The sequence below is a fragment of the Lissotriton helveticus genome, chromosome 10 (assembly GCF_964261635.1).
Source record: "Lissotriton helveticus chromosome 10, aLisHel1.1, whole genome shotgun sequence".
Lineage (NCBI taxonomy): Eukaryota > Metazoa > Chordata > Amphibia > Caudata > Salamandridae > Lissotriton > Lissotriton helveticus.
Window position 1 is genome coordinate 19,325,768 of NC_136071.1, and position 26,449 is coordinate 19,352,216.

Sequence of the window (26,449 nt, forward strand, 5' to 3'; positions counted from 1 at the left end):
CGAGCACATGTTCCATGGCAATGACACGTCTCTGATGGACGCTTCTACTCGTCGATGTGTTTTGATTATCTGTTGGTACCAGACTGGAGCCACCTACTCTTTACAAAGCAGTAGCTTTCCGTTGCTGCCAGATGGCGCTGTGTGTCTTCAGACGTGACAACACTCGACCTTATAATGTACCATGGTGCGCCTCATATCTGCTTCTTTATGACACTATGTTCTTGTAGTTAAAAGTCAGCTTGCAAGGAGTAGAACCAAATGTTTCTGTTGTATAGTATTGAAGGATTTATATTGTGCTTACTACCCCTATACATGTCTCTACAGCGCTTATCTACCTGGACAGCAAGCTGTGCCATAAATGGCTGAAAGGGGGTTGTCTTTGGTGCACCCCATGCCTGAAATCTTGACGGTCTAGGTGTTGTCAGCCAAGCACGAATCCAAGTCTTATTCTACTCATTTTCCATTGGTCAAGCCAGAGACGCCGTCCAAGGTACTCTGAAGTTTGGGATCTGGACTGTGCCTGGCTGCACAAGGTGAATGACTCTCATCTATCCCCTCCACCCTGTCTGCAGGCAAGAGGTTGACTGAAGCTGGGAGTTGTGCAGTGCTAATGGAGTGGGAAGAAGCCTCCAGGGCCACTTGTGAGCACTGCGCCAGAATTAATGGACTGTCCATCTGGAATGGGAATGGGAGTTTGCACTGCTATACCTTTGCAGTGGCGGGTCCAATGTTTGTTGTTTTGTTCCTGTTTTAATCATAACATATTCTCTGATGTTACTAAATAGTTCTGGGATCATTTACTGAGAGGTTTCTGGATTCTGCTGTTGTGCTGATACTAATAGTTGATACCAAAAAATTTCCAAAGTAGCTTTCCAACTCAAATCTACACTATTAAGGGTTAGAAAAAGCTGACTTGGAGAAGCAGTGGTTCATATGACTATGTGGCTGGAGAATTTGTCCCACCAAATGCTCGGCTTCCTAGACATCTTATACAGGGTTAAAGTTCTCGGATCTGCTCTTTTTTTGTCCTTCGTGTCATTATGAGTCCTGGGGAAAATACAGTTCGCACAAATCAGACAGTTGAAAAATAACAACCAAAGAGTCCGTAGTTGTGTTTTAATATAGTGAAAAGGGTTTTCCAAAGACTCAATAAGGTGCATAAAAATATAATTAACAGCAGAACAAACTTCTCTCACATGCAAAAAAGCGAAGAACTGGCTCTTGAAGTGAGTACGAGGGATCCGGAGCCCATCCCTGGTGAAGGCCCTGGAAAACGAAGTTCCCAAAACAGCCCTTGAAGACTTCTTGCTCCAAAAACAGAGTAGCACATAGGGGCCCAAAGGGAAGAGCGAGGCATACCAAACTTTTTGCCAAAGCACAGCATAATCGGAAGTGAGGAGAGAGGACCAGAGAGCAGGTCATGGCTGTAGGAATTGGCTAGCAGATGATCTTGGTCCAAATGAGGCAATAAGTCCATAGCCTAGTACAAAATTATAGATAAAGGCCCTCCCTTCTGCATTCAGGGATAAATGCTCCACTTTGCAGAAATGTAATCTTCCACTTGACAGCAACATTTCAGGGGTGGCCTGTGAGAAAGTGCCCTCTTTCTACATGGTAGCCCCCACTTTTTGCTGAACTGCTGATGTGCTTTGAGTGAGGGTGCCCTGGGCTCCAGCTACTCGGGTACCCAGGACCTATGTTCCTTCCCTAAACTGCATTGAAACATAATCCCAATTGGTATCTCAGGCCACAGGTCAGCCCCTGGTAAATGGTACCACAGGTACCCATGGCACTGAGACCAGGGAAGACCTCGAATGGTTGCAGCACTTATTGTGCCACCCTTAGAGGTCCTGTACCATTACACTCACACACTGCATTTGCAGGCTGCGTTTCTTGGTGCAGAACAAAGTGAAGAGTTGACATGGCATGTGCTATGCCTACAACCCACTGCACTGGCATAGATCAGTCACCCCTCTAGCTGGGTGCCCTATCCCAATGATGAGGGTACAGGTGCATAAGCCCTGTACCCCTACAGTGTCTAAATCCATTCTTAGACATTGTAAGTGCAGTGCTGCCATTAAGAGTATATGGTGCTGGGAGTTTGTCATTACGAACTCCACAGCACCATAATGGCTACACTGAAAACTGAGAAGTTTGATATCAAACTTCTCAGCACATCAAACCCACATTGATGCCAGTGTGGGATTTAATGAAAAATGCACACAGAGGGCATCTTAGAGATGCCCCCAGAAAAACGACCTACCAGTAGTGTCCAGACTGAGTGGCTGCTTCCAGCTGCCACCACCAGACATGTTTCTGGATCCCTGGGTCGAGAGCCTGCTGCTCCCAGGGGCCTGAAACAATGCACATGGGACGAGGTGCTAAGCTTCTCCCCCAGAATGGGCAGGGTCCACGAAGGGTAATCTTCAAAGGTTTGCTGCCTTTGTGAGCTTTCCCAGGCCACTTGCTGCTTTCAGCAACTGGTCCCCACTGGTTCTGACCCCCATTTTGGGCGGGAGAACCAGCGGGGAAAAACAAGTGTGGAAGAGAGGTGTGCCCACCTCTGCCAACTCCACCCCTCAGGTGGGGAAGGCGAGGTGAATCACACCTCTCAGTCCCCGCCATCTTGCAGATGGGGACCCGGCCAACCAGGAAAAGGCTTATGCCCCCTCTCACTGGAGGGTGGCATAATAGGGGGTGTACCCACCCCAGGGAAGAGATCCATTGGTCCCAACCTCTTACCTACCATAACGCCCCTAAATCTAGTATTTAGGGGCACCCCTGAACCTTACCACCTCAGATAAGAACCAACTACAAGAAAAGAAGAAGAAGGACCAAACAGCAGCGTCGAAGCTAACCAGTGTAAGACGCCTACTGGCTTGTCCCCAGCCCTACCGGCCTGGCTCCACCTCGAACCTGCTTCTGCGAAATCCCCATGTGTCCCGCAGCCAGCAACCTCGAAAATCCCAAAGGACCTGCCTACCTTCAACCACAAAGACTGTGTCGCCAGTGAAAACCAGATTTGTTCATCTCCAATCTCTGGCCCCGGTCGGAAACTGTGAATCCGCACCTCTCGGCACCCGCCGTCCGCGGCCCGAGCTCGAGTGGGCAAACACCACGAGGAGGTCTCCCCGGCGATCCTGACCCGAGATCCGGCAACCCCCCCCCCGACCTGCCTCAAGTCTCCAGCTGACGCCTGCAGCCTAAATTCAGAAGGTCCCTCCAACTGCGACTAGGAGCTGGTAAGAAGATCCGAACGTAAAGCCACCCTTGCACCTGACTTACCTCTCAAAGTAGTGGTCCCACCCAGGGACCTTCGTTCCTAGCCTGCAGTGCTTTTGCAAACCGGAGACTCCCCATTGACAGCTACATGGCTTCTGATGCCAAAAGAGCACTCTGCTTCCAGCCGCCCCAGTGCCGCTGATGGTGCATCTTTTGTGCTGGCCTAAACCACCATTTGCCCTGAGCTTAAGTCCAGGAGCTTTGCTCCCACATCCCAGTGGCCTTCTTGTCCACAGCCACCAACCGGAGGTCCCCTATCCCCCATTGGATAACATTGGGCCTCAGCACCCGGCCGCCCTAGTGCTGCTGAGGGTGCAACAAGAGTGCATCCTTGGCCCTGGGGGACCCCCGAGTCTAACCCCAGAATACCAACTCCCACAACAAAGTACTTACATTTGAACCGTTAACACTATTTTCCTCAATAGGATAACATTGACTGATCTTTCTATGAAAAGTTTTAAAGTGTGGAGTTGGGAAATCTAAAGAAATTCTTTAAAATTGTACGAAATAACAAAAACGATTTTACTTACCTGTTTCTTAGAAATGTCCCAGTGTAGTATTCAGGTATACTACACTGTGTAAGAAAAGTAATCTCAAAAGTAACTAACCTGTAATTTTACTAAAAAGCCTATTAAAAGTATATGTACTGTAGTCTACAAAGCATTGCATTTCTCAGTGACAATACTATAAGTCAAAACAAGTGCATATACAATTTCAATTCAAACTGTTTACAAACTGCATTACTGCTGTAAAGTATTTATTGCGCGTACCTGTGCCAGACTTGCTTGGTTCTAGAAAATAAAGTAACTAAAAGAATATTTCTTTACAAAATAATTAGTATGAAGTTCAGTCTTTGTATGTGTGAAATCACATGCTGACTGAGTGTGTACAACAAATGCTTAACACTGTCCTCTGATAAATCCTTACTGCTCGACCACACTACCACAAATAGAGAGTAAGGTGCTATCTAACTTTACCTCTGCCTACCTTGGGGCTTCCACTGGACTCTGTGCACACTATACCTCACTTTGGTATAGTATATACAGAGCCAGCTTCCTACATGGCCGCTCTGTCCAAATCAGCAGTAGCTTAGAGTGTAAAACAGCAGTGAAGGGCCTGAATTGTGCCAGCAGAAGCATTTATAAATGCCTGGGTTCCTGCTAGAAGTATAGTGTCACAAGACGAGACGAGGTAACCAGGCGCTGCTGGATTGAGGCCATGTGTGGCTCCAAGGGAAGAGACCAAGCAGCAGCGACCGTAAAGGAGAAGGCAGCAGGAGCACCAACCAGTGGCGTAACATAGGCATCCGTAGCACCCGCTGTGTGGGGGGAGGCTCCAAGGGTCCCATCAGCACAGTACCCTGGCCGGAGAGCTCCTGATTGAGTCCGGAGGGGCCCCTTCCACATATCCTGCAGAGGGCCCCCTCAAGTTTTGTTGCGCCACTACCATGGCCTCTCAGACTCCACACTGGCACCCTGTAGCTGCATCTTACATGCCGCAGCATGTTTCATCCAGGGCCTGAAAAAATATGATCTCATCATTCCCATCCTGAAAGGACTCCATTGGCCCCCCTTGCCAGGCAACTGCATCTTCAGAACCAGCTGCATCATTTACAAAGCCATCACCACCAGCATGCCGCTTACCTTGCAGGCAAGCTCACCATCTCGGGTGGTTCTCAACACAGCTTCAGCCAATACACCATAAGACTGCAGACTAACGGGGCTCGAAAAATCCTCTCACCCACTTGCTATCGCAAGCCAGATTTAAGCAGGCCGAGCTATTTTTAGGGCCTACTCGCCTTTTCTGGCTAGCTGACAACTGGTGTTCCTCCTGCTCACAAAGTGAATGAGCAATAAAGATGCCTTTAAATCGTATTATCTTGTCACATTTGCTGGGCTTTCAGAGGCAGAGGTGAAAAGTATGTTTGTCATCCTACATTTACTTTTCTTTCTGTGAATGAAGTTAGAGGATTTTGTAAAGTGGACTTTGTGACCGTTACGCTGTGCAAAGCATGTGAAATGAAAGGCTATAAGATTTCAGGCTTTTTTTTCAAATACAACACTAAAATAGTTAAAAGTGCACTGTTCAAACATTTCAAATATATTTTACTAGTTATAAAGACACTTTTGTAATTCTGTAGTGATTTTTTTTCTTCATTGGATCAAAACAAATCAGAACACTTTACATGGTGATGTGCAAATATATATATATATATTTTTTTGCAGAGTATTATATAGCGCGAACTTGACCCGAATCGGGTATCAGAGCGCTTCACATATCACCAGTTACGTTACATGAGGACACACATTCATGTTGGGCACAGGGAAATTAAGTGATTTCCCAGAATCACAGGATGTTCAGCGTCATTACCGAGACTCGAACCCAGATCCGAGGTTAACTGCCCTAGCCGTTAGGCCAACTCCTCTCCCCCATTTTAAATATTTTTGTTTAAACCCAATTTTCAAACATTGTTTAAGCCCTATATAGTTTTATCAGTAAACTACGTTAGTGGAAACGTTTTGTGGCCATTTCAATGGAAATATGCTGTCTGCAAATGTCTTGTGCTCTACCACATTATGCTTTAGTAATATATGTATGAAAAGGGAGTTTTTAAACATGAACTGGGAAAAATTCCGGCTCCTGCCAGATGACAATGTTATTAGTGAACTAAGACAAAAAGAACAATTGATGGACAGGATGCAGAACAATGTCATACATTCACCCCGGTACAGAGATCTGGGCCTAAATCCATAGTTTTTTGCTCACCATGCATTCCAGTTTGGACCCAGCCATTTGCAAATCAGTTTGACCCTGCTTCCAATGGGAACAGTCCAGCCCGAAATGCCAGGCCAGGTCCTTCCTGGACTTGAAACAAGCATCCTAGGGAACTCTGCTACCTTTTTGCTAGACTCGAACTATAGAAATACCATACATATAACGTACACAACATACGACTTGCAGGCAGATGTGCTATCGGAACAGACCTGACCGTGTAAAGATGTATCCTAATTGTAGATCACAATGACAGTAAAAATGACGTGAGTAAAAGGCATAACTGGTTGCATTATTCTACCTCAGAAAATGAAGTAACAGAAACTAAAAGCGCTTCTATTGGCAGGTGATATAAACTTAATAAATATTGTCTAACGAATGGGTGGGCACTAACTGACATTTTCATATGGGCCAAAAAGTATAGTTTTCATTGAGTCACATGGATCCTGTGAGGGTGGGGTGTTTGAAAGGTACATGGCGTGGACTGCGAGTGACTGTGCTATAATGGGGATTTCTTTCCATACTGCCCCCTCTAAAGTAAGCCCCCAGTCGGTATAAGAGGTGTAGTGCTGATAAAACAATGAGTGTACTCACCATAGCTACCTTTGGACTGTGAAGTGTGCACAGGAAGAAATTTGCTTATTGAATTCGATAGCCTCGCGTTGTGTGTTTTCATTCTTATATGCGGGCATTGGCAGGCCTTACAATCAGGCTCAGTTATGGTAGTGGGTGCTATGAAAGGACTTCATCAGGAGCCCAAGGTGACAGATTCAGTGAGATGGGCACCAAAAAGAGCCCCTCCTCTGCTAGAGGTGGGCCACTGAGAAGGTTTGGGCAGAGCATGCAGCAATGAGACACACAATCCTGACTTTACTGCTCTGTGACAATATGCTAGTAGAAAACACTGTACTTGCAAGCATTAGCAAGGACAATAGATTGGCCTTTGATGTGATAACATTTCATTTTAAACAACTAACAAGATTAGGTCTTGTAGACAGGTGTGCTGTCACTCCAGACGTAAACATGTGGGTAGAGTTCACAACTCAGTGGCGTCTGTGTGATGAGGCAGGTTCCTAACCCTCCCCAGAAGAAGATGTTTCATCCATGTTGTCGTTTAATGAACAAGATGAAAACTGGAACTTTTAATCCCGTCCTCCCCGTCTGTGGCCAAATTGTGTGCTCTTCTGCACTTACTTTTTGAACACAGTCCTCTGCTCCTGGTTTTTTTGCAAAGATGGGAATTACTTAGATTCAACCTAAAGTCCGGTAGTAAGTGTGTGACGAGAGCATTGAACTGGAACCCAACAAGCATTGGCTTCTAAACACAGGGAGGCAGCTCCTGGTCTCCGTGTCTGGTCACTAAAATAAAGATCCGTAAGAAAGTTATCGCTGCAGCCCCCTGCTGGTTTAGGGTCACTCTCTGACGGTGGTCACATTCCTCCTTTTTAATGGCTCTAAGCATAAGTGTGCATCAGCTTACAGTTACCATGGAAAAAAACACCTCCCCAGCTTGTTTACCTCCTTGTGACTGTCCACGGTCAGCCCAGTGACCTGCAGCCAGTGGTAACATTGAGAGGCCTGCCGGGCTGCACCGTGGGTACTACGGGTTTAATATATCGTGATATTGACTTGTGACTTCATGAAACGATGCAGCCCTCTTCTGACTGAGAGAGCACGGGGTCCGGGGGGCACCCCTCGCATCTCTGTTGGCTGTCCTTGGAGGCCATGAACATTGCACATGTCCCTGCGGGTCTCCCACATTGAGGCACCTCCGAGCAGGTCTCTCCTCTTCCCACCAGCGGGTCCTCACCTTAATCTTCAGAGCTGAAGCTCGCCCTTTCCATTGGCTTCTCGCCACCCTCCTGAAATCCAAATGCTCTCAGTTTGGCTAATGAATGAGTAGATGCTTGAGTCTCAGAGGGTCGAGTTGAAGATGAATCGAGGCGCTTGTACACACTTTCCCTTTAGCTTCTCATCTTCGCAGCGTCCTGAAGCAGACAAGAGACAGCCCTGAGTCCTTTGCTTCCAGTTGAGCCAGCCAGGCCTCACCGAGGTTAGCTCTCTGGCCTGCCTCGGAGGAGGCATCGCCATCGCCTACAAGGCCAATCTCTGACTGAGCAGCTACTCCGACGGGCCCACAGACCTGATAGAACACCTCCACTTCAAGATCCAGACCAACCCGCCCTCCACCCTTCAAGGCACCCTCATCTGCAGACCCCTCGGACCCCGCGCTCCCTTTGGCGACTCCTTCACCGGCATCATCACACCACATGCCATCACCTCCGCCAATTTCACGCTGCTGGGAGACCTCAACTTCCACCTCGACAACCGCCTGGACCCCAACTCTGCTGCCCTCCTGGCCAACCTCCACACCATCGGACTCGAGCAGTTCGCACCCGAACCAACGCACTCAGCGGGGCACACCCTCAATCTCGTCTTCATAGCAGGGACCTCCATTACCTTCAGCCACGCTTCCGAACTCCCATGACCGGACCACCGCTGCGTGCACTTCACCTTCAGATCCAACACCCCCCGATCACCCCCCCAATCCACCCCCTTCTCCACCCGCCCTTCCTACGCAGACGCCTGCAGACGCCCTCATCTGCTCCAATTCAGGAGCTGGAACAAAATGCCCGAAGACCAGCTCACCGCCACCCTCAGCAGCTCTGCTCCCACCTCCACAAACCATGACCCCTACCTCCGCCGCCCCCACCCAACACAACTGGATCACCAACATCATTGCCCTCCTCAAAGCCATCCAAACCCTACGCCAAGAACAGCTACCATGGCCCACCACAAGCTCATCAGACTCTCCAGGAAAAAAGTTCTACAGGACAGAATCCCCACCACAGCTCGCAACAGCAAAGAACTCTTCAGCATCATCAAAGAGTTCACCCAACCCAACAGTGGGTCCGCAGACATCTCTCCCTCCCAAGACCTCTGCGACAGACTCAAAGGTTCTTCCACCACAAAATCAAGACCATCTACGACAACGACCCCCACGAGGATCCCCCACGGCCCCCAGAAGCACGCAACCAACACTCGACAGCTGGACCGCCCTCCGCATCGAAGACACTCTGAGGATAATAAAGACCACCCACTCCGGGGCACCCACGGACCCCTGCCACCACCACATCTCCCGCAGAGCGGCAAACATCATCGCCCGAACTCCCAGTAGATCATCAACCGCTCCTTCGAAACCCCATCTCCTTCCCTGATGACTAGAAACACGCCGAGATCAACCCTTTCCTGAAGAAACCTTCAGCGGACCCCACCGACCTCAAGAATTTCAGACCGATCTCCCTCCTCCCCTATCCATCCGAAGTCATGGAAAAAGCAGTCTCCAACTCGCCACCTTCATCGAAGAGAACAACATTCTCGACTCATCCCAATCAGGATTCAGGAAAAACCGCAGCACCGAAACCACACTCCTTGCAGCAACAGACGACATCCGTGCCCTCCTCGACAGAGGAAAGACTGTGGCCCTCATCCTCCTCGACCTCTCCGTGGCATTCAACATGGTCTCTCACCGCACCCTAGCCTGCAGACTCCACGAGGCAGGAATCCGGAACAAGGCCCTCGACTGGATCCTCTCTTTCCTCTCCGGCAGAACTCAATGAATCAGACTGCCCCCCTTCCTCTCAGAACTGACCCCGACTAACTGCGAAGTCCCACAAGGATCCTCCATCAGCTCGTCCATATTCAACTTCTGCATGGCCGCTCGCATCCACCGTCCGAGCACACAGACTCCACATCACATCGTAAGCAGACAACACCCAGCTTATCTCCCTATCCAACTAACCCAACACCACCAAATGCAACTTTCAAGACGGAATAGAAGCCATTGCCAGTTGGGTGAAGAACAGGTGCCTCCAACTCAACAGGGACAAAACCGAGATACCCACCATGGGCCCATCCCCGACGCCTGGAACGACACCTGGTGGCCCCCCACCCTAGCGACCCCCACAGACCACGCTCACAACCTCCAAATTCATTTTAGACTCCAAACTCAAAATGGACCACCAGGTCAACGCCATCACCTCCTCCTGCTACCACACCCTACGCATTCTCCACAAGACCTTCAAGTGGATCCCACCCAAGCACAGGAAGAACATCACACATGCCTTATCAGTAGCAGACTCGACTATGCCAACGCACTCTACCCTGGGATCAGCAAGAACCTCGCCCTCAAGAACATCCAGAACCCCACCGCAAGACTAGGGCTCAACCTACTGCATCACTGCCACATCAGCCGACACCTACGGACCCTACATTGGCTCGCAGTCGAGAAGGGAATCCCCTTCAAGCTTCTCACCCACGCACACAAGGCCCTACACAACGCCGGACCGCCAACCTGAACCACCACCTCGTGTTCCATGCTCCTCTGCACGCTCTCTGCTCAGCCCAGCTCTCCCTCGCAGCGGTACCTCGGAGTAAGAAAAGCAGAACAGGAGGGCGATCACACACAAGGCCCTTCACAACACTGGCCCCGCAAACCTAAACCACCGCCTCGTGTTCCATGCTCCTCAGCACGCTCTCTGCTCAGCCCAGCTCTCCCTCGCAGTGGTACCTCGGAGTAAGAAAAGCAGAACAGGAGGGCGCTCCTTCTCCCTCCTCGCAGCCAAGGCGTGGAACTCATTCTCTCTCCACCTCCGACAGACTGCACCGCTCCCTAAATTCCCTAAAGGACCTCAAGACCTGGCTCTTCATTGGAACTCAGTGAACCTACTGTTTCTGTGGATCCCCCTCCCCTCAGCTCCTTGAGACCCGTTACGGGTGAGTACCTGGCGCTTTACAAACCCTTGATTGATTGCTCCATCGGCATCAAAGGACAGGACTCGAGTCCAGGGAGAGGAGGGTCTTGTACTTCTGGATGTTTCCCATGGGGTCCCCTTTGGTCATTTGTAAGTATGCTTGATGCCCCAACAGCTGGGAGGCTCAGTGGGCCTGCTATCTCACTGGCTGTGGTGATGACAGACACACAGCCACTCTGAGTCAGGAAGAGTGCCGAGAGTCTAGGAAAGACGCGGCTTCTGGCAGTGATTGTTGAAAGAGCTAACTTGGTAGGTTCAGTGCTTGTCCTAGCGAAATGTGTATATGTATGTGAGAAGAGAAGAGAGGAATAGAGCAGGATCCTCCTCAACACCCGCTCCGCTCGCAAGCACGCCATCGAACTCTGGGGCCTCCTAGACTCCACCACCCCTGACGTCGCCTTCCTGACGGAGACCTGGCTGAACGCCACCTCAGCACCAGACATCGCCATAGCCATCCCACAGGGCTACAAGATCTCCTGCAGAGACCACACCGACGGAGTGGGAGGGGGAATCGCCATCATCCACAGAACACCCTCAGAGTCTCGACCAACACCGACGACACCCTCACCACCGCCGAGCACATGCACTTCCAGATCCACACCGACCCCAACACCACCCTCAGAGGAACACTCGTCTACAGACCACCCGGACCACGACCACTGTTCAGCGACACCATCGCCGACCTCGTCAGCACCCACTCCCTCGCCTCCACTGACTACATCCTCCTCGGGGACCTGAACTTCCACCTCGAGAACAACGACACCAACTCCACCGCCCTGATCGACAACCTCGCCAACCTTGGACTCAAGCAGCTCGTGGCGACACCCACCGCCGCCGCTGGACACACGCTGGACCCCATCTTCTCCACAAGCCCCCACGTCTCCTTCAACCACACCACCGAACCCCCCTGGACCGACCACAGATGCGTCCACTTCACCTCCAGGAAACCCACCACACACCACCGCACCCAACAGCTACCACGCCGCTGCTGGGGCAAGGTCACCAAGGACCAACTGACTACCATCCGCCGACCCAACCGACCCAGACACCGCCGCGACCAACCTCAAACAGTGGATCAACGACTGCGCTAACACCCTCGCCCCTCTCAAGACCTCCATAACCAACCACACCAACAAGAAAGCCGCCTGGTTCACAGAAGACCTCCGGATCTCCAAGCGCACCTGTCGGAAGCTGGAGAAGAAATGGCTCCACGATCGAACACCAGACAGCCACACAGCCCACAAGAGCGCCACCCGCAGACACCACCAACTCATCAGGACCACCTTCAAGGACCGCTTAGACGACAACGCACACAACACCAAAGAGCTCTTCAGCATCGTGAAAGAACTCTCCAACCCCAGCTCCAACACAAACGACATCCCACCATCACAAGACCTGTGCGACTCCCTGCCACCTTCTTTCACCGCAAGATCACCGACATCCACGACCGCTTCAACTTCGACACCCCTGCACCCACCAGCCGCCTGACCGCCTGGTCCTACATCAGCGACGAAGACCCCATCAAAACCATGAACTCCATCCACTCCGGATCCCCATCTGACCCCTGCCCTCACCACGTCTTCAACAAAGCCAGCACAACCATCACGCCCCACCTCTGGAAAACAATCAACAGTTCCTTCGAGACACCAACCTTCCCGGAAAGCTGGAAGCACGTCGAGATCAACGCCCTTCTGAAGAAACCCAAGGCGGACCCCAAAGACCTCAAGAACTTCCGGCCCATCTCCCTGCTCCCATTCCCGGCAAAAGTGACAGAGAAGATTGTCAACAAACAGCTAACCCGCTACCTCTGAGACAACAACATCCTGGACCCTTCCCAATCCGGTTTTCGCAGCAACCACAGCACCGAGAACGCCTTCATCGCCACCACTGACGACATCAGGATCCTGATGGACAAAGGAGAAACAGCCGCCCTCATCCTTCTGGACCTATCAGCACGCCTCCATGACGCCAGAATTCAAGAGAAGGCCCTGGCTTGGACCACATCCTTCCTCTCCGGCAGAACCCAGAGCGTCCGCCTTCCACCCTTCCGCTCAAAAACCACTGAAATCATCTGCTGCGTCCCACATGGATCCTCCCTCAGCCCGACGCTGTTCAATATCTACATGGCACTGCTCGCCCACGTCGCACGACAACATAACCTCAACATCATCTCCTACGCCGACGACACCCAGCTGATCATATCCCTCACCGAAGACCCCCACACCGCCAAAGCCAACCTCCACAGAGGAATGAAGGCCGTAGCCGACTGGATGAAGGACAGCAGACTAAAACTGAACTCAGACAAGACGGGGGTCATCATTCTCGGACCCACCCCATCAGCCTGGGATGACTCTTGGTGGCCCACATCACTAGGCACAGCCCCGGAACCCACAGACCACGCACGCAACCTGGGGGTCATCCTCGACTCCACCCTCTCCATGACCAGGCAAGTCAACGCCGTCTCCGCTTCCTGCTTCAACACCCTCCGAATGCGCCGCAGGATCTTCAAATGGATCCCTCCCGACACGAGAAAAACAGTCAACCAGGCCCTCATCACCAGCAGACTCGACTACGGGAACGCCCTCTACTCAGGAACAAGAACCAAGCTCCTGAGACGACTACAACGAATCCAGAACGCTTCGGCACGACTGATCCTCGACGTCCCCTGATGCAGCCACATCACACCCCACCTGAGAGGCCTTCACTGGCTCCCCGTCAACAAGAGGATCATCTTCAAACTCCTCATCCACGCACACAAAGCACTACACAACACCGGACCTACGTACCTCAACAACCGACTCAGCTTCCACACCCCCACCCGAAGCCTTCGCTCAGCCAACCTCGCCCTCGCCTCAGTTCCCCGCATCCGGAAAGCCACCGCCGGCGGCAGATCCTTCTCCTACCTCGCCGCCAAGACCTGGAACACTCTCCCTACCAGCCTACGACAGACTCAGGACCTGCTGGCCTTCAGAAGACTTCTCAAGACCTGGCTCTTCGATCAGTAGTGCCCCCCCCACCCCACCCCCCCCCCCCAGCACCTTGAGACCCTCACGGGTATGTAGCGCGCTTTAGAAATGCTATGATTGATTGATTGATGATTGAGAGAGGCAGACAGACTCCAGCCACCGTCTCAGGTAGCAGCTTTTAATCTCTCAGGACCGACTCAAGCTTTCATCGTTCCAGAGATGGGAAAAGTGGTCCCCTCTGTTCTTTAAGTGCTTAATGACCGTCAGCACAGATATTAGGCTTGGACGGATGGGTGGCACGGACTCACGTGGGCGGCATCGTACCGGAAGTAGTGTCACTAGTAGTTAAGTGCTTGGATGCCACCGGTAGACCAGTTGGCGCTATGTTTGTCTCTTCAAAGCTTTTGCCGGCTCCAGCAGTTCCTGCTTGCTCCGATGCTGGCCCAAGATACAGTGGCCGTGGGCGTGTCCCCGGCGTGCTGAGACGGTCCAGGGCTGGCACATACCTCCAGCCTCTCTGCCATCACCTGGCAGCTGTGGGCCTCATTCATATCCGTGTCGGTGCCGCCGCCTCGTGCTGCTCTTCTGGCCCGTCCTTCACCCTCCTTGGGTGGGTCACTCTCTTCCAGTCTCTGCTCTCTTGTCGGTGTCTCTCCTGCAGTCCCTTGCCTCGGCGTCCCTTCAGTTCCTGCCCCACCTGCCTCTTGTGGCCTCTCTACGTACACTCCGGTTTAGTTCTTCTTTTCCTCCGCTCTGCCCCCTCGTTCTCTTTTCTAGTATTGTAATTGCATTTATATAGCACTTACTACCCCTGACGAGGCGTCGAAGCGCTTTTTCGGCGAGTAGCACGCTACTCCGGGACCCATAGAGGATTAGTGTTGAATTAGTATAGTGAAACATGCATTTTAAGTGGTGGATAGGTTGGTCAGTTATTTGGATGTGGAATGATAGCAGAAGGATAGAGGAGGACAAAGGTTTGTGTTTATATAGCGCTTGTTGACGCACGCTATTCAGGAAGCCCATAAAGGATTAGTGGTGAATTAATATGGTGAAATATGAAGTAATTTCAGTGGTGGATATTAGTCAGTTATTTGAAATGTGAGAAGGATAGCGGAGGGATAGAAGGGGAAGAAAGGTTTGCATTCATATAGCGTCTGTTACCTCTAATGGGTGTTGAAGCACTTTTCTGGCGAGTAGCACGCCACTCCGGAACCCATAAAGGATTAGTGTTGAAAATTAGTATAGTAAAATATGAAGTCATTTGAGTGGTGGATATGTTATGTTATGTTATAATTGTTTATATAGCGCATGGCTACCCCAGCAACAGGGCATCCCAGCGCTTGCGGACATGCCTAATTCTAGTACGGCCAAAAAGGAGGCGACAAAATGCCAAATCACAAGGGAATCCTAAGCAGAAGAGAACAACCGGGTTTTAATGTGTTTTCGAAAAAGTAGATGGTTAGAGATAGTGCGCATACTTAAGGGGATAGAGTTCCAGAGTTTTGGAGCTAGATATCTGAATGACCGGCCCCCGGCTCTGCACCTCCGGATCTTGATGGTACAGGCAAGAGAGAGGTCCGGAGAGCACGCGACGGGACATAGAAGGAGCAGAGTCCCTGCAAGATTTGGGGGCCAAGGCAATAAAGCATTTTATGAATGAGACAAAGGGCTTTGAATTGTATGCGCTGTTTGACAGGCAGCCAGTGCAACCTACCCAAATAACTGTTATTCAGTTATTTGGGTAGAGAAGGGTAGGTGAAGGGATAGTGAAGTGAAAGAGGTTTGTATTTATATAGCGCTTGCTACCCCTGATGGGGTTTTGAAGCGCAAGTAGCACGCTACTCTGGAACCCATCAGGATTAGTGTTGAATTAGTATGGTGAAACATGAAAGTAATTTTAGTGGTGCTCTTCTTGTTCACCGTGCTCCTCTCTTCCTCCTTGCTGTGTCCCTCTTGCTCTCTCTCTGTTTTGCTGTCTCTCTCTCGTTATCTCTGTTTACTTCCTCCCTGTAATCTCCACTGTTCCTGCCTCTGATCTTGTGCCTGTCGCAGCCGGTGAGATCACCCCCCACATTTACCCCGTCCTCCCGGGGCTCGGTACGGTGAGTCATGGGGCAGGGGGTGGCACCAGTGCAGGGGGTGGTGGCACTGGCTGCAGCGCCCGGTGTGAGTACCACCGGCCTGTGAGTCATCTCTCTGCTGAGAGAAGCCACCTCCATCTCTGACAGCGTGGGACTATTCGACAATCCCGGCGCAGGCCTGGAAACTGCCCACATGCGTGAGCTTCAGCACCTCCCAGAGAGTAGAGGAAAGAGCCTCAGGGAACGTACTGATTACTCTGGCCTGTTAACTCTGTTGTGTCCGGATGGGAATAATATGTCTGAATGTGGGGGGCTCTGCCTGGGTCTTTGGGTGTTCGAGGAGGTATCATGAACAAAGGAGTGAGTGGAATTATGTGGTCTGTTTTCACCCTCCTACTCCATGCCTAAGCCTAATACTGCTAAAACCAGCCTGACCAGGTGTGTCAGACCACAGTGGCTCAAAGTAAACAGATTCCATCTATTTTAATGTTACACTGAGGCCCCTCTCTTTGTAGACGCGCACTCTCACAATGTGGAATGAATGCTTCAATCAACACAGGGCCTGTGTCACACCCTACAGCTGTCGCGATAGATGGAAAGTGGGCTTTCACAGTGCGTAGAGCTTTTAGTTCAACGGCATCCTGTTTCAACCTCCCAGCATCCCACCTGTCAACTCATATCTTTGTGTACAGCAAAAACTATGTGGTGCTGTACGTGCCTGTCCCCTGCCCACCCACCCCTGGCCATTAAAATTGCAGAAAGCAATTTAAAACCACTCGTTAATCTTGTCACCTTGCTACCGCATGTAGAATGAACAAGTTGATTTGCAAACCCTTTTTTTTCTACCTCGTTGACCTGTTTCATGCCATCAGTAGTCTGGTCATGTCTGTGGGATTTCGTCAGGTCTGTGGGTCTTTTTACACTCTCCTCGACTGCCCATCCTGTCGGGGGTCTGTGGATTTCTATTCTCCCGTCTTGACTGCCCATCCTGTCTGGTGTCTGCGGGTCTCTGTACTCCCTGTCTAGACCGCACATCCTGTCGGGCGTCTGCGGGTCTCTGTACACCCACCCAGCCTGTCTGGTGTCTGCGGCTCTCTGTATACCCCGTCTCAACAGCCCATCCTGTCGTGTGTCAGCGAGTCTATATACACCCGCCTTGACTGCCCATCCTGTCTGGTGTCTGTGGGTCGCTGTATGCCTGCTTCAACCGCCCATCCTGTCGGGTGTCTGCGGGTCTCTGTACACCCTGTCTAGACGGCACATCCTGTCGGGCGTCTGCAGGTCTCTATAGACTCTCCTCGACTGCCCATCTTGTCTGGTGTCTGTGGGTCTCTGTACATCCGCCCAGCCTGTCAGGTGTCTGCGGCTCTCTGTATACCCTGTCTAGACCGCACATCCTGTCGGGTGTCTGCGGGACTCTGTACACCCGTCTCAACAGCCCATCCTGTTGTGTGTCAGCGAGTCTATGTACACCCGCCTTGACCGCCCAACCTGTCTGGTGTCTGTGGGTCGCTGTACGCCTGCTTAAACCGCCCATCCTGTCGGGCATCTGCGGGTCTCTGTACATCTTGTCTAGACCGCACATCCTGTCGGGCGTCTGCAGGTCTCTGTACACCCTGTCTAGACCACACATCCTGTCGGGCGTCTGCAGGTCTCTATACCTCTCCTCGACTGCCCATCTTGTCTAGTGTCTGCGGGTCTCTGTACACCCTGCCTCAGCTGCCCATCCTGTCGGGCTTCTGCGGGTCTCTGTACATCCGCCCAGCCGGTCGGGTGTCTGCGGGTCTCTGTACACCCGTCTTAACCGCCCATCCTGTCGGGTGTCTGTGGGTCGCTGTACGCCTGCTTCAACCGCCCATCCTGTCTGGTGTCTGCGGGTCTCTGTACACCCGTCTTGACCGCACATTGTGTTGGGTGTCTGCAGGTCTCTGTACATCCGCCCAGCCTGTCTGGTATCTGCAGGTCTCCGTACACTCTGCCTCAACCACCCATACTGTCAGGTGTCTGCGGGTCTCTGTACATCCTATCTTGACTGCACATCCTGTCGGGTGTCTGCTGGTCTCTCCACACCCTGTCTAGACCGCACATCCTGTTGGGTGTCTGCGGGTCTCTGTACACCCGCCCAGCCTGTCAGGTGTCTGCAGGTCTCTGTACACTCTGCCTCAAACACCCATCCTGTCGGGTGTCTGCGGGTCTCTGTACACCCGCTCAGCCTGTCGGGGTCTGCGGGTCTCTGTACACTCTACCTCAACCACCCATCCTGTCGGGTGTCTGCGGGCCTCTGTACACTGCCTCAATCACCCATCCGGTCTGGTGTCTTCGGGTCGCTGTACATCCTGTCTTGACTGCACATCCTGTTGGGTGTCTGCAGGTCTCTGTAGACCCGCTACGCCTGTCGGGTGTCTGCGGGTCTCTGTATACTCTTCCTCAACCACCCATCCTGTCGGGTGTCTGCGGGTCTCTGTACATCCTGTCTTGACTGCACATCCTGTTGGGTGTCTGCGGGTCTCTGTAGACCCGCTACGCCTGTCGGGTGTCTGCGGGTCTCTGTACACTCTACCTCAACCACCCATCCTGTCGGGTGTCTGCGGGCCTCTGTACACTGCCTCAATCACCCATCCTGTCGGGTGTCTGCGGGTCTCTGTACATCCTGTCTTGACTGCACATCCTGTTGGGTGTCTGCGGGTCTCTGTAGACCCGCTCAGCCTGTCGGGTGTCTGTGGGTCTCTGTACACTCTGCCTCAACCACCCATCCTGTCGCGTGCTTGAGGGTTTCTGTGCACCCACCTCGACTGCCCATCTTGTCGGGTGTCTGTGGGTCTCTGTACACCCGCTTTGACTACCCCTTCTCTTGGCTGGCAGGGTGTGTGTATGCCTTGTGTACAATATTACTAAACTGTATATTGAGGTACTTATCTGGATCCCCTTTGTATGAGATCAGGTCTATGTCGCTTTGACCCCAGAACTATAATTCAACCCTGGAGTGGGTCCCTGTGAGAGGGCGGCACACCGCTTATCTCAAGTCCAGTTGATTTCGCCAAGCAAAGTAAAGGAGAGGAGCAGTGCAGGCAGGCGAGAGCACATGCACAATCAATCTTTTCATGCACATCTGCCCTTCTCTCTGCTTTCACTCCATGTGCTTCGAGCTGCAGCTTTGAAGGGCTTATCATGCCCCAGCCATGCATCTTTGAGGAGCTTGTTTGTCTATCTTTGGGGGTTCAAGCTTTAACTGAAGTCTTTGTTGTTTTTTAGAAGATATGTTCTCAGAGCTTGAGATGCAGGTCATATGTATGTAGTTGCCCCCACAGACAGTAAATAATGCAGGCAGTTCCTAGTGGGATGGCCCTGGAGAACTCCCCTGTGCTCTACTGCAGTGCATGAGCACTGCAACACGTGTGTGCGTGTCCGGTTGCGCCACACAGGCGGCGGGATGGAGAACATAGGCCGATAACCCACTAACCCTGTATCTCTTTGTGTGATTCCCCGTCAGGCACACTAACAACCACAAAGAACCAAGAGGGAGATTTAGAAACGATAATCTGGTGTCTAATTTTCACCATGCGCGTGTATTAAAGTGGGCAACATATTAAGGCGAGAGAATGCTAATGTAACCGTTTTTTGATTGAAAATTCTGAGCTCTCCTTTCTAAATCTGTGGTTGTGTAGAGCACTTGGTCAAGGCTTGGGACCAATAAGTGATACAAGTTTTAGAGTACTGAATGAAAACTGGCCCTCGTGGTGGGCCTTGAGTGAGGTCTGGGACTCCTCCAAGCTTACCTGGGCCTTTGTGCCTCACACAGTGCTAAAGGGGGGTTTAATGGCCAGTGGCGCAGAGGAAACTGTCATAAAGAAACCTGTGCCATGGAGGTGTCGCCAGTGACCATAAAGCATTGCAGAGTCCTAGGGTCACGCTAGCAAGTGGCCATTATCAAAGACTGCCGTGGCTATCAATGGAAATGCAAAGGTGGTGGCTGGAGTGCATGCGGAAGTCTCCGCCATGGGTCGCGCCAGTTGCATTCCAGTCTACCATTTGTTTGCTCTTTATTCCACTTAAACCAGGGACTGACCATATGCACATCTGATCTGGTCCTTCTGCGGTAGTACCCGCCCAGCTCACACTGCAGGGTCATTGGTGGCATCCGCTTGGTGATGGGTGGGCAGTTCATTGGCTGGTGTGGGTACCCACAGGTAAGCTGGAATTATCAATGTTACCCGTGTGCAGCTCAACCTCCCCGTGCTTTTAAACTTCTCACTAACATTGCTTCTGTTCTCCACCCGCAGGCCTCAATCCTGTCGAATCGAAGATGCACCGCCCCTCCTCCAGGAAGTGCCTTATATTCCGGGTCCCCCCTCTACGCCTCCCACTCCGGTGGTGCCTGAAACTGGACTGTTGGGCTCGGACGACGAGGAGCAGGAGGACCCAAGTGACTACTGCGTAGGTATGAACAGGAGGGATCCTCAAGGGAGGGGAGGGGGAGGGGCATGACCAGGATATGATTGCAAACCTGACAGATTTACTTCATGCTCAACAACAGCTGTGGAAGGCAGCCACGCTGATGACTCGGTGTCTCCCTTACCAATAAGTAATTATAAGCTCTGATCTCAGAGCCCTCTGCTAGAAACGTTGCGCCCTCGCTCTCCTGAGACCTGCTAACCGTATCCGCTGCTCTGGGATCCAGCATTGATGTGTCCACGGCTTAGGAGTGGGATGTACCTGGACTGCTCTTTTTAGAAGTTGATGTGGTGTCTCACTAGCCTTCAAGAGGAGAATGACCTCATGCTTTGGTGTTATTTCTGTGGTTGTCGTGTGTACATTCTGAATCTCCCACTTTCAAAAACACTACACCGAGCTCTGAAGTTTTCGAAATGTTTATTGGAGGTGTAAACATTTGCACAGTTAATGACATCATGGTGGATGATGTTGAACAAGCTTTGACATTAGTAAAGTATAAAAATAATTAAAAACTTGTCAGAAAATTGTAAAATAATTGGAATATATTTTATGAATCTGCAAAATCTATTATTTATTGGCAAGTTATGAAGCAGTGATGTGCTGTGTGGCAAGAATTTTATTTATTTATTTTATTTTTAGATTTTTCTATAGCGCGAACCAGACCCAAGGAAGGGTAACAGAGCGCTTTACATAGTGACCAAGGTATGCATGGAACATTTGGTACAAACATAGTATGCAAAAACAATGCATACAAAGTAACAACATAGCATAACAGAGTTCGTGAGATAAAAGCAGAGTAGGGAACTGTTCTGAGCAAAAGGAGTCAATTCGAGATTGTGCACGTCTTAGAATTGAAAAATCAATGTACGGAGAGTATGAACAAGTTTGAGGTTGTAAGCTGGCGTGGTGTTTGTGCGGATTTTAATGGAGGAACTTGTTCTTCAAGACCGATTTTGCTTCCTTTTTGAAGAGAGGTGTCGAGGCAATTTTTCTGATGAATGGTGGAAGCGAGTTCCAAATTCTTGGCGCCGCTCCTGAAAATGCTCTGTTGGAGGTTTTAGTCTTGTTGAACCGTGAGGGTTTCAGGAGTAGAGTATCTGTGCTCCTAAAATGTCTGTTTCCTCCAGATAGTGTACGTTTTTGGGCTAGGTACTGGGGGGTGTTGTGGTCCAGATGTGCAGTATCTGTGCTCCTAAAATGTCTGTTTCCTCCAGATAGTGTACGTTTTTGGGCTAGGTACTGGGGGGTGTTGTGGTCCAGATGTGCTCTAGGAGGGCTTCCCAGCTGCTAACCGGACTCTCCACATCTCTTCCCTAGCAGTGCTCCTGGAGACATGCACAACAGATCTCTCCAGAGCTCAAGCTGGTGGTCCAGTCCTCACACAGTGTGAGACTCTGCCCGGTTTAAGTGAGAGCTGGAGGGAAATGTGATGACCGAGCCTTGAGATACCTCTTTCGTTTGCGTTTTGCCCATAGCTCAGGCTTTGCGTTCTTACTTATGACCTGGCACTTTGCACTGCTCCCTGGAGTCAGTGTGTAGAAAGCAGCAACCATTCTAGTTTCTTTTCTCCCTCATCTGGAAAGCAGCCAGTGAACACACATGGGCACCTCAGTGTGGGTTGTTTCCCTCGGTGCTCAGAGAAGATTGTGCAGGAGGCAACTAACAAGTGCGTGGGTACCAACTGTGGGAGCATTTGTTCTTACTGTGTGATTTAGGGTGGAATACAGCTCAGAGTTGTCAGCAAAATGAGCAGAGTGGACAGGAGGTGACGCACAAGTCTTTGGAAATGGGGAATCCGTAAAGGAGATATTCTAAAGGCAACAAGCCGGCCCATTGGAATAAAAAAAAACTCTAAAGTACGAGCTTCTTTTTCTTCTTTAATTAGCCTTTGTGGAATGCTGTTTGTGGCTAAGAGGAGGCATAATTTATATGCTCTTTTTCCCCTCTAGGATACTGTGTTCAAGGCTGCAAAGACGTTTAGGGAATTGACAGTGATTGGGTCTATCTTTCCATGCTTCAGTGTGTGGAGGGGAACACATGTCTAATTGGATATGTTTGTCTCCTTGAATAAAGCAATGCTCGAGTGTATTGTTATTGCACTCTTTCCCTCTCGTTCGAATTTCATGGAATGTAAGCGACAAGGCCTGTTCTCTCCTCTGCTCCAAAGAGAACAAGATCTCGCACATCTGAGGGCTTAACTTTTGTTCCTTGGTGTCATCTCTGCTCTGCTATAGGTATCCAATGTTGATGCTACTCTGGCTCGACGCTGAAGTATTCTTCGATTTTGTAGTCTCTTGACATTGACCACTTCACCATTATTCAAGCGGTCTCTCTTTGTCTGCACATCGAGCCTGCACTACGGTACATCTAACTTCTGGTGCTCTTCCTTCCTTTTGCAGAGTTAGCTCATCTACAGTCTTAGGACCTGATTAGGATGTAATAGAACTTGTAATACAGCGGATGGGATATCGATCACGTTTGTGATGGCGTATCCCAGCCGCCAGTATCGTACTCGGGCCCTTAGTCTCACACCACTCCAGCAAAGGAGAAGTCAATACCAAAGACGCATTTCCAGAAAAGATCAAGAACAAGAAAGACCTCCGAGCATCATCATAAGGGACCGGCTCAGAAACGATTTAGGAAAGGTCACCACTGGATTGAAGGCTTGCAAAAGTACGATCCAGGAGAGCAACTTGATCTTCAAGGCGACTGCCAAAGGAGAGTCAGAGAGAAGACCTCTCCATGTGTGCGCCTGTCCTAGTTCAAGCAGTGCTGGAAGGGGTACAGTACTGTCTTCAAATTCAGAGAACGGGCTTAGATCACCCTGAGGTTGGTTTGGGCATTGGTAACCACATCTTTCAAAGAGGTGATAGGCTTTTTGCCTAAATCCTTTGATTTGGAGCTTGACTTGGCCTTCTTCTAGTGTCATGGCGTTGGTATCTGTATACCAGTGACATTAGGCTGGTGCTTTCCTACTGGGCTGACATAAAACACCCATTTCTACCCTAGATTTAAGTGCGTCTTGGAAGATTATGAAGTAAGCCTTTAAGATCATAACTGGCGGATGTATGACGTTACAACGCATGCCTTTACGACGCAAGTTTTACAACGCAAATCGTTACAACGACTTGCGTTGGGGGGCGCTGGATAGTGAATAATTTAATTTACTATTCCAACTCCAGTCCCCGTGGATAGTGGGGAAGGTGTTGGAAACAATTCCCTATCCTAGAACGCCCCCCAGCGCAAGTCGTTGTAAAAGTTGCGTTTTATGGTTGCGTTGTAAAGGTACTTCGTTGTAACAGTTGCGTTGTAAAGGATGTTCCCCCCCCTGGGTTTGTTTGCCTTCATGCTTGCTATAGGACTCTGTGTCTTTTACCCCTGCTAACCAGTGGTAACCAGTCTGTGCTTGTGCTCCTCCTTGTAAAATTGGTATACTCCTGATTGGCATATTTACCTTACTTATACATCCCTAGTATATGGTACCAATGGGGTACCCAGGGCCTTTACATTGAATGTCACTATGGGACTGCAGCACCTATTGTGCCACCCAACTCTGTGACAATCTAAACATGACTGCTGCCAGTAGCCTGGCTGTGCAGGATTTAACTGTAAATTAAAGTGACCCTTTTTGATTGACCTAAAACCTTCCTTTTAAGTATTTATAAGTCTTCTCTAAGTAAGCCCTAATTCCCATTAAGGCAGTGTGCATGGTATTTAAAAGTAGGACATGGAAATGCTTATGTTAAACATGTCCTTACAGTGACTAGCACTTTAAAGCTATTTTCACTGCAGCAGGGTTGGCTGTTCCATAGGAAACATTGGGATATATCATTACGTTTAATAATTGTTATCTCCACCCAGTCCACAGCTACACATTTTATTTTTGGACTTTATGAAATATTTACTATAAGCCCAATTCACAGGTGAAGTCTGATTTGTAATACATATTTTGGAAAGATGACTTTTTAAAAATCGCCTTTGTCTGGCTGAAGTCCTAAGAAGCAAAATTTGCATTTTGCTCTCTTCCTTCTGCCAGCCAATAATTAGCATTTCAGTGGGTGTGAATAAGATGGGACCTTGCTTCCCGGACAGGGACGAAAGGTCTTGTGTGTGGGAAAGTGGTCTTATGCCCTTTAAAGGATGGCATTGAGTAGCTCCGAAGAGGCCTACCCTGTCACAACCAGAAGTAGCTAACACACAGGCCTGCACCCTTCTATTGTCCCCTTAGTCAGACCGGGCTCCTTCACAGGGGGCCGATTGTTGACATCACAGTGTCCGATCCTGTTAAAGGATCAAGACCTGCTTGACCGATCTGCAGAGTATTTTCCAATAACATTTGGAACGCACTTCGAAGGAGAGAAACAGAATGGCAAAACAATTTGTGTATCCACTGTTCGGTTGCTAAAAGCTCAGCTTTGTTCTACAAGACTATTGTCTGTGAGTTTTTGGGGGTACAGGGACCGCCTAAACTTGATTTTAGTGCTAGATGTAGGAGGACACGAGGATTACCATAGTACACACCACACACACACCCTCCGGAACCAAGTTTAGTGCGGCAGAAGACTTCGGCCATCTTGAAAAGACCTTAAGTAGGTAGGGTTACCCCCAGGAACCTTTACCCCCTTGGTTAGGACATCCTCGGGGGTAATTCCCGCCCACTGGCTCGTGGCAGACATAAATGTGGCATATCCAGGTACCCACTTCAAACCACTCCTGGACCTGTGGAAGATCAGTAGACAACTGAACCTGCTTTCTGAAACCTAAGACTAGCCTAGAAGACTAAGGGCCCGATGTACGTAAATGGCATTTACCGATTCGTAAATACCGAATTTTACCGATTTGGTATTTACAAATCGGTAAATGCAATGTAGGTATATTTACCGAATATTTTACCGAATCTGTAACATTCGGTATTTACCGATTCAGTAATTGCCATTGATTCCTATGGGCCATGAGGCCCATAGGAACCAATGTCAATTACCGAATCGGTAAATACCGATTCGGTAAAATTACCGAATTTACAAGGGGGACACGGTGACACTTTGACACCCTGTTGCACCCCTGATTCAGGCTTGTGCGCTACAGGGCACAGGTGTACATGCACAGATGTGCATGTACACAGAAATTCGTTATTTACCATGCAATAGCATTACATGGTAAATAACTAATTCTTAGGGGCCTGTGGCACTGTTTCCAGTGCCACCTACACATAGATTGACCCATTCGGTAAATATACCGATTTGGTATTTTACAGAATCGGTAAATTTACCGAATCAGTAAATTTACCGATTCTGTAAAATATAGGCCCCCTACATCTCAATCACCAAATACCGGTCGGTAACGGCCGAAATCGGCCGTTACCGACCGGTAATTGGTGACCTACATCTGGCCCTAGATCTGCTTTCCTTCTTGTACCCAGGACAAAGAAGTGGACTACAAGGGTTATAGGACCAACCTCCTGTTAACTCTACAACAACCTACAAGAGGCTTTTTCCTGCAATTGGCGAGCTGACCAGTGGCAACTATACCTGGACTGGACCCTTCTGTTTGCCTTGCCTGCCACCCTGCGAGTCTCTAAATGCCTCCCCTGCCCTGATCCCTGAGGGGCTTTAGAGGTTTACTCCTGAGGTGGATTAGATCTTCAAGCACTAAAGTCAGAAGGTAAAACCTTTGACCAGGACAGAACTGGTTAGTGTATTCGACCCAGAGTCTATCGTGTTCAATGTCAAATTGTGCCTAAGTTCTGTGCTCCCACAACCATTGAGAGGATGTGGCCTAACTTGTAGGGTGGTCAACCTCCAAGATGAGGAACTGGGTTTGAGTCTTAGTTGGGACACTCAACATCCTGTGATTCTGGGCAAATCACTTAATCTCCCCGTGCCTAACAAAAAAATGAATGTGCCTGTCTGTACCGCAGCTGGTGCTCATGTAAAGTGCTCTGATACCTTTGGGTCGAGTGTGTGCTATATAAAACTAAAACACTAAAAATTTGACGATCATTGGCACATTGTGCTCTTGCCACTATTTCTACTTAAAACTTAGAAAATTAATATCATCAGTTCCTTTTATTGGATCAGGTTTT

At 50.0% G+C, this 26,449-nt stretch overlaps 1 protein-coding gene across 1 annotated transcript in view; it reads left to right on the forward strand.

Moving 5' to 3' along the window:
* Positions 1-26,449, forward strand: part of SRPK3 (SRSF protein kinase 3) — a 128,161-nt gene that overhangs the window by 18,290 nt on the left and 83,422 nt on the right. Inside the window, exon 3 of the mRNA XM_078664581.1 lies at positions 20,196-20,353. Coding sequence (XP_078520707.1) covers positions 20,196-20,353 — 158 coding nt within the window. The remainder of the gene's footprint in view (positions 1-20,195; positions 20,354-26,449) is intronic.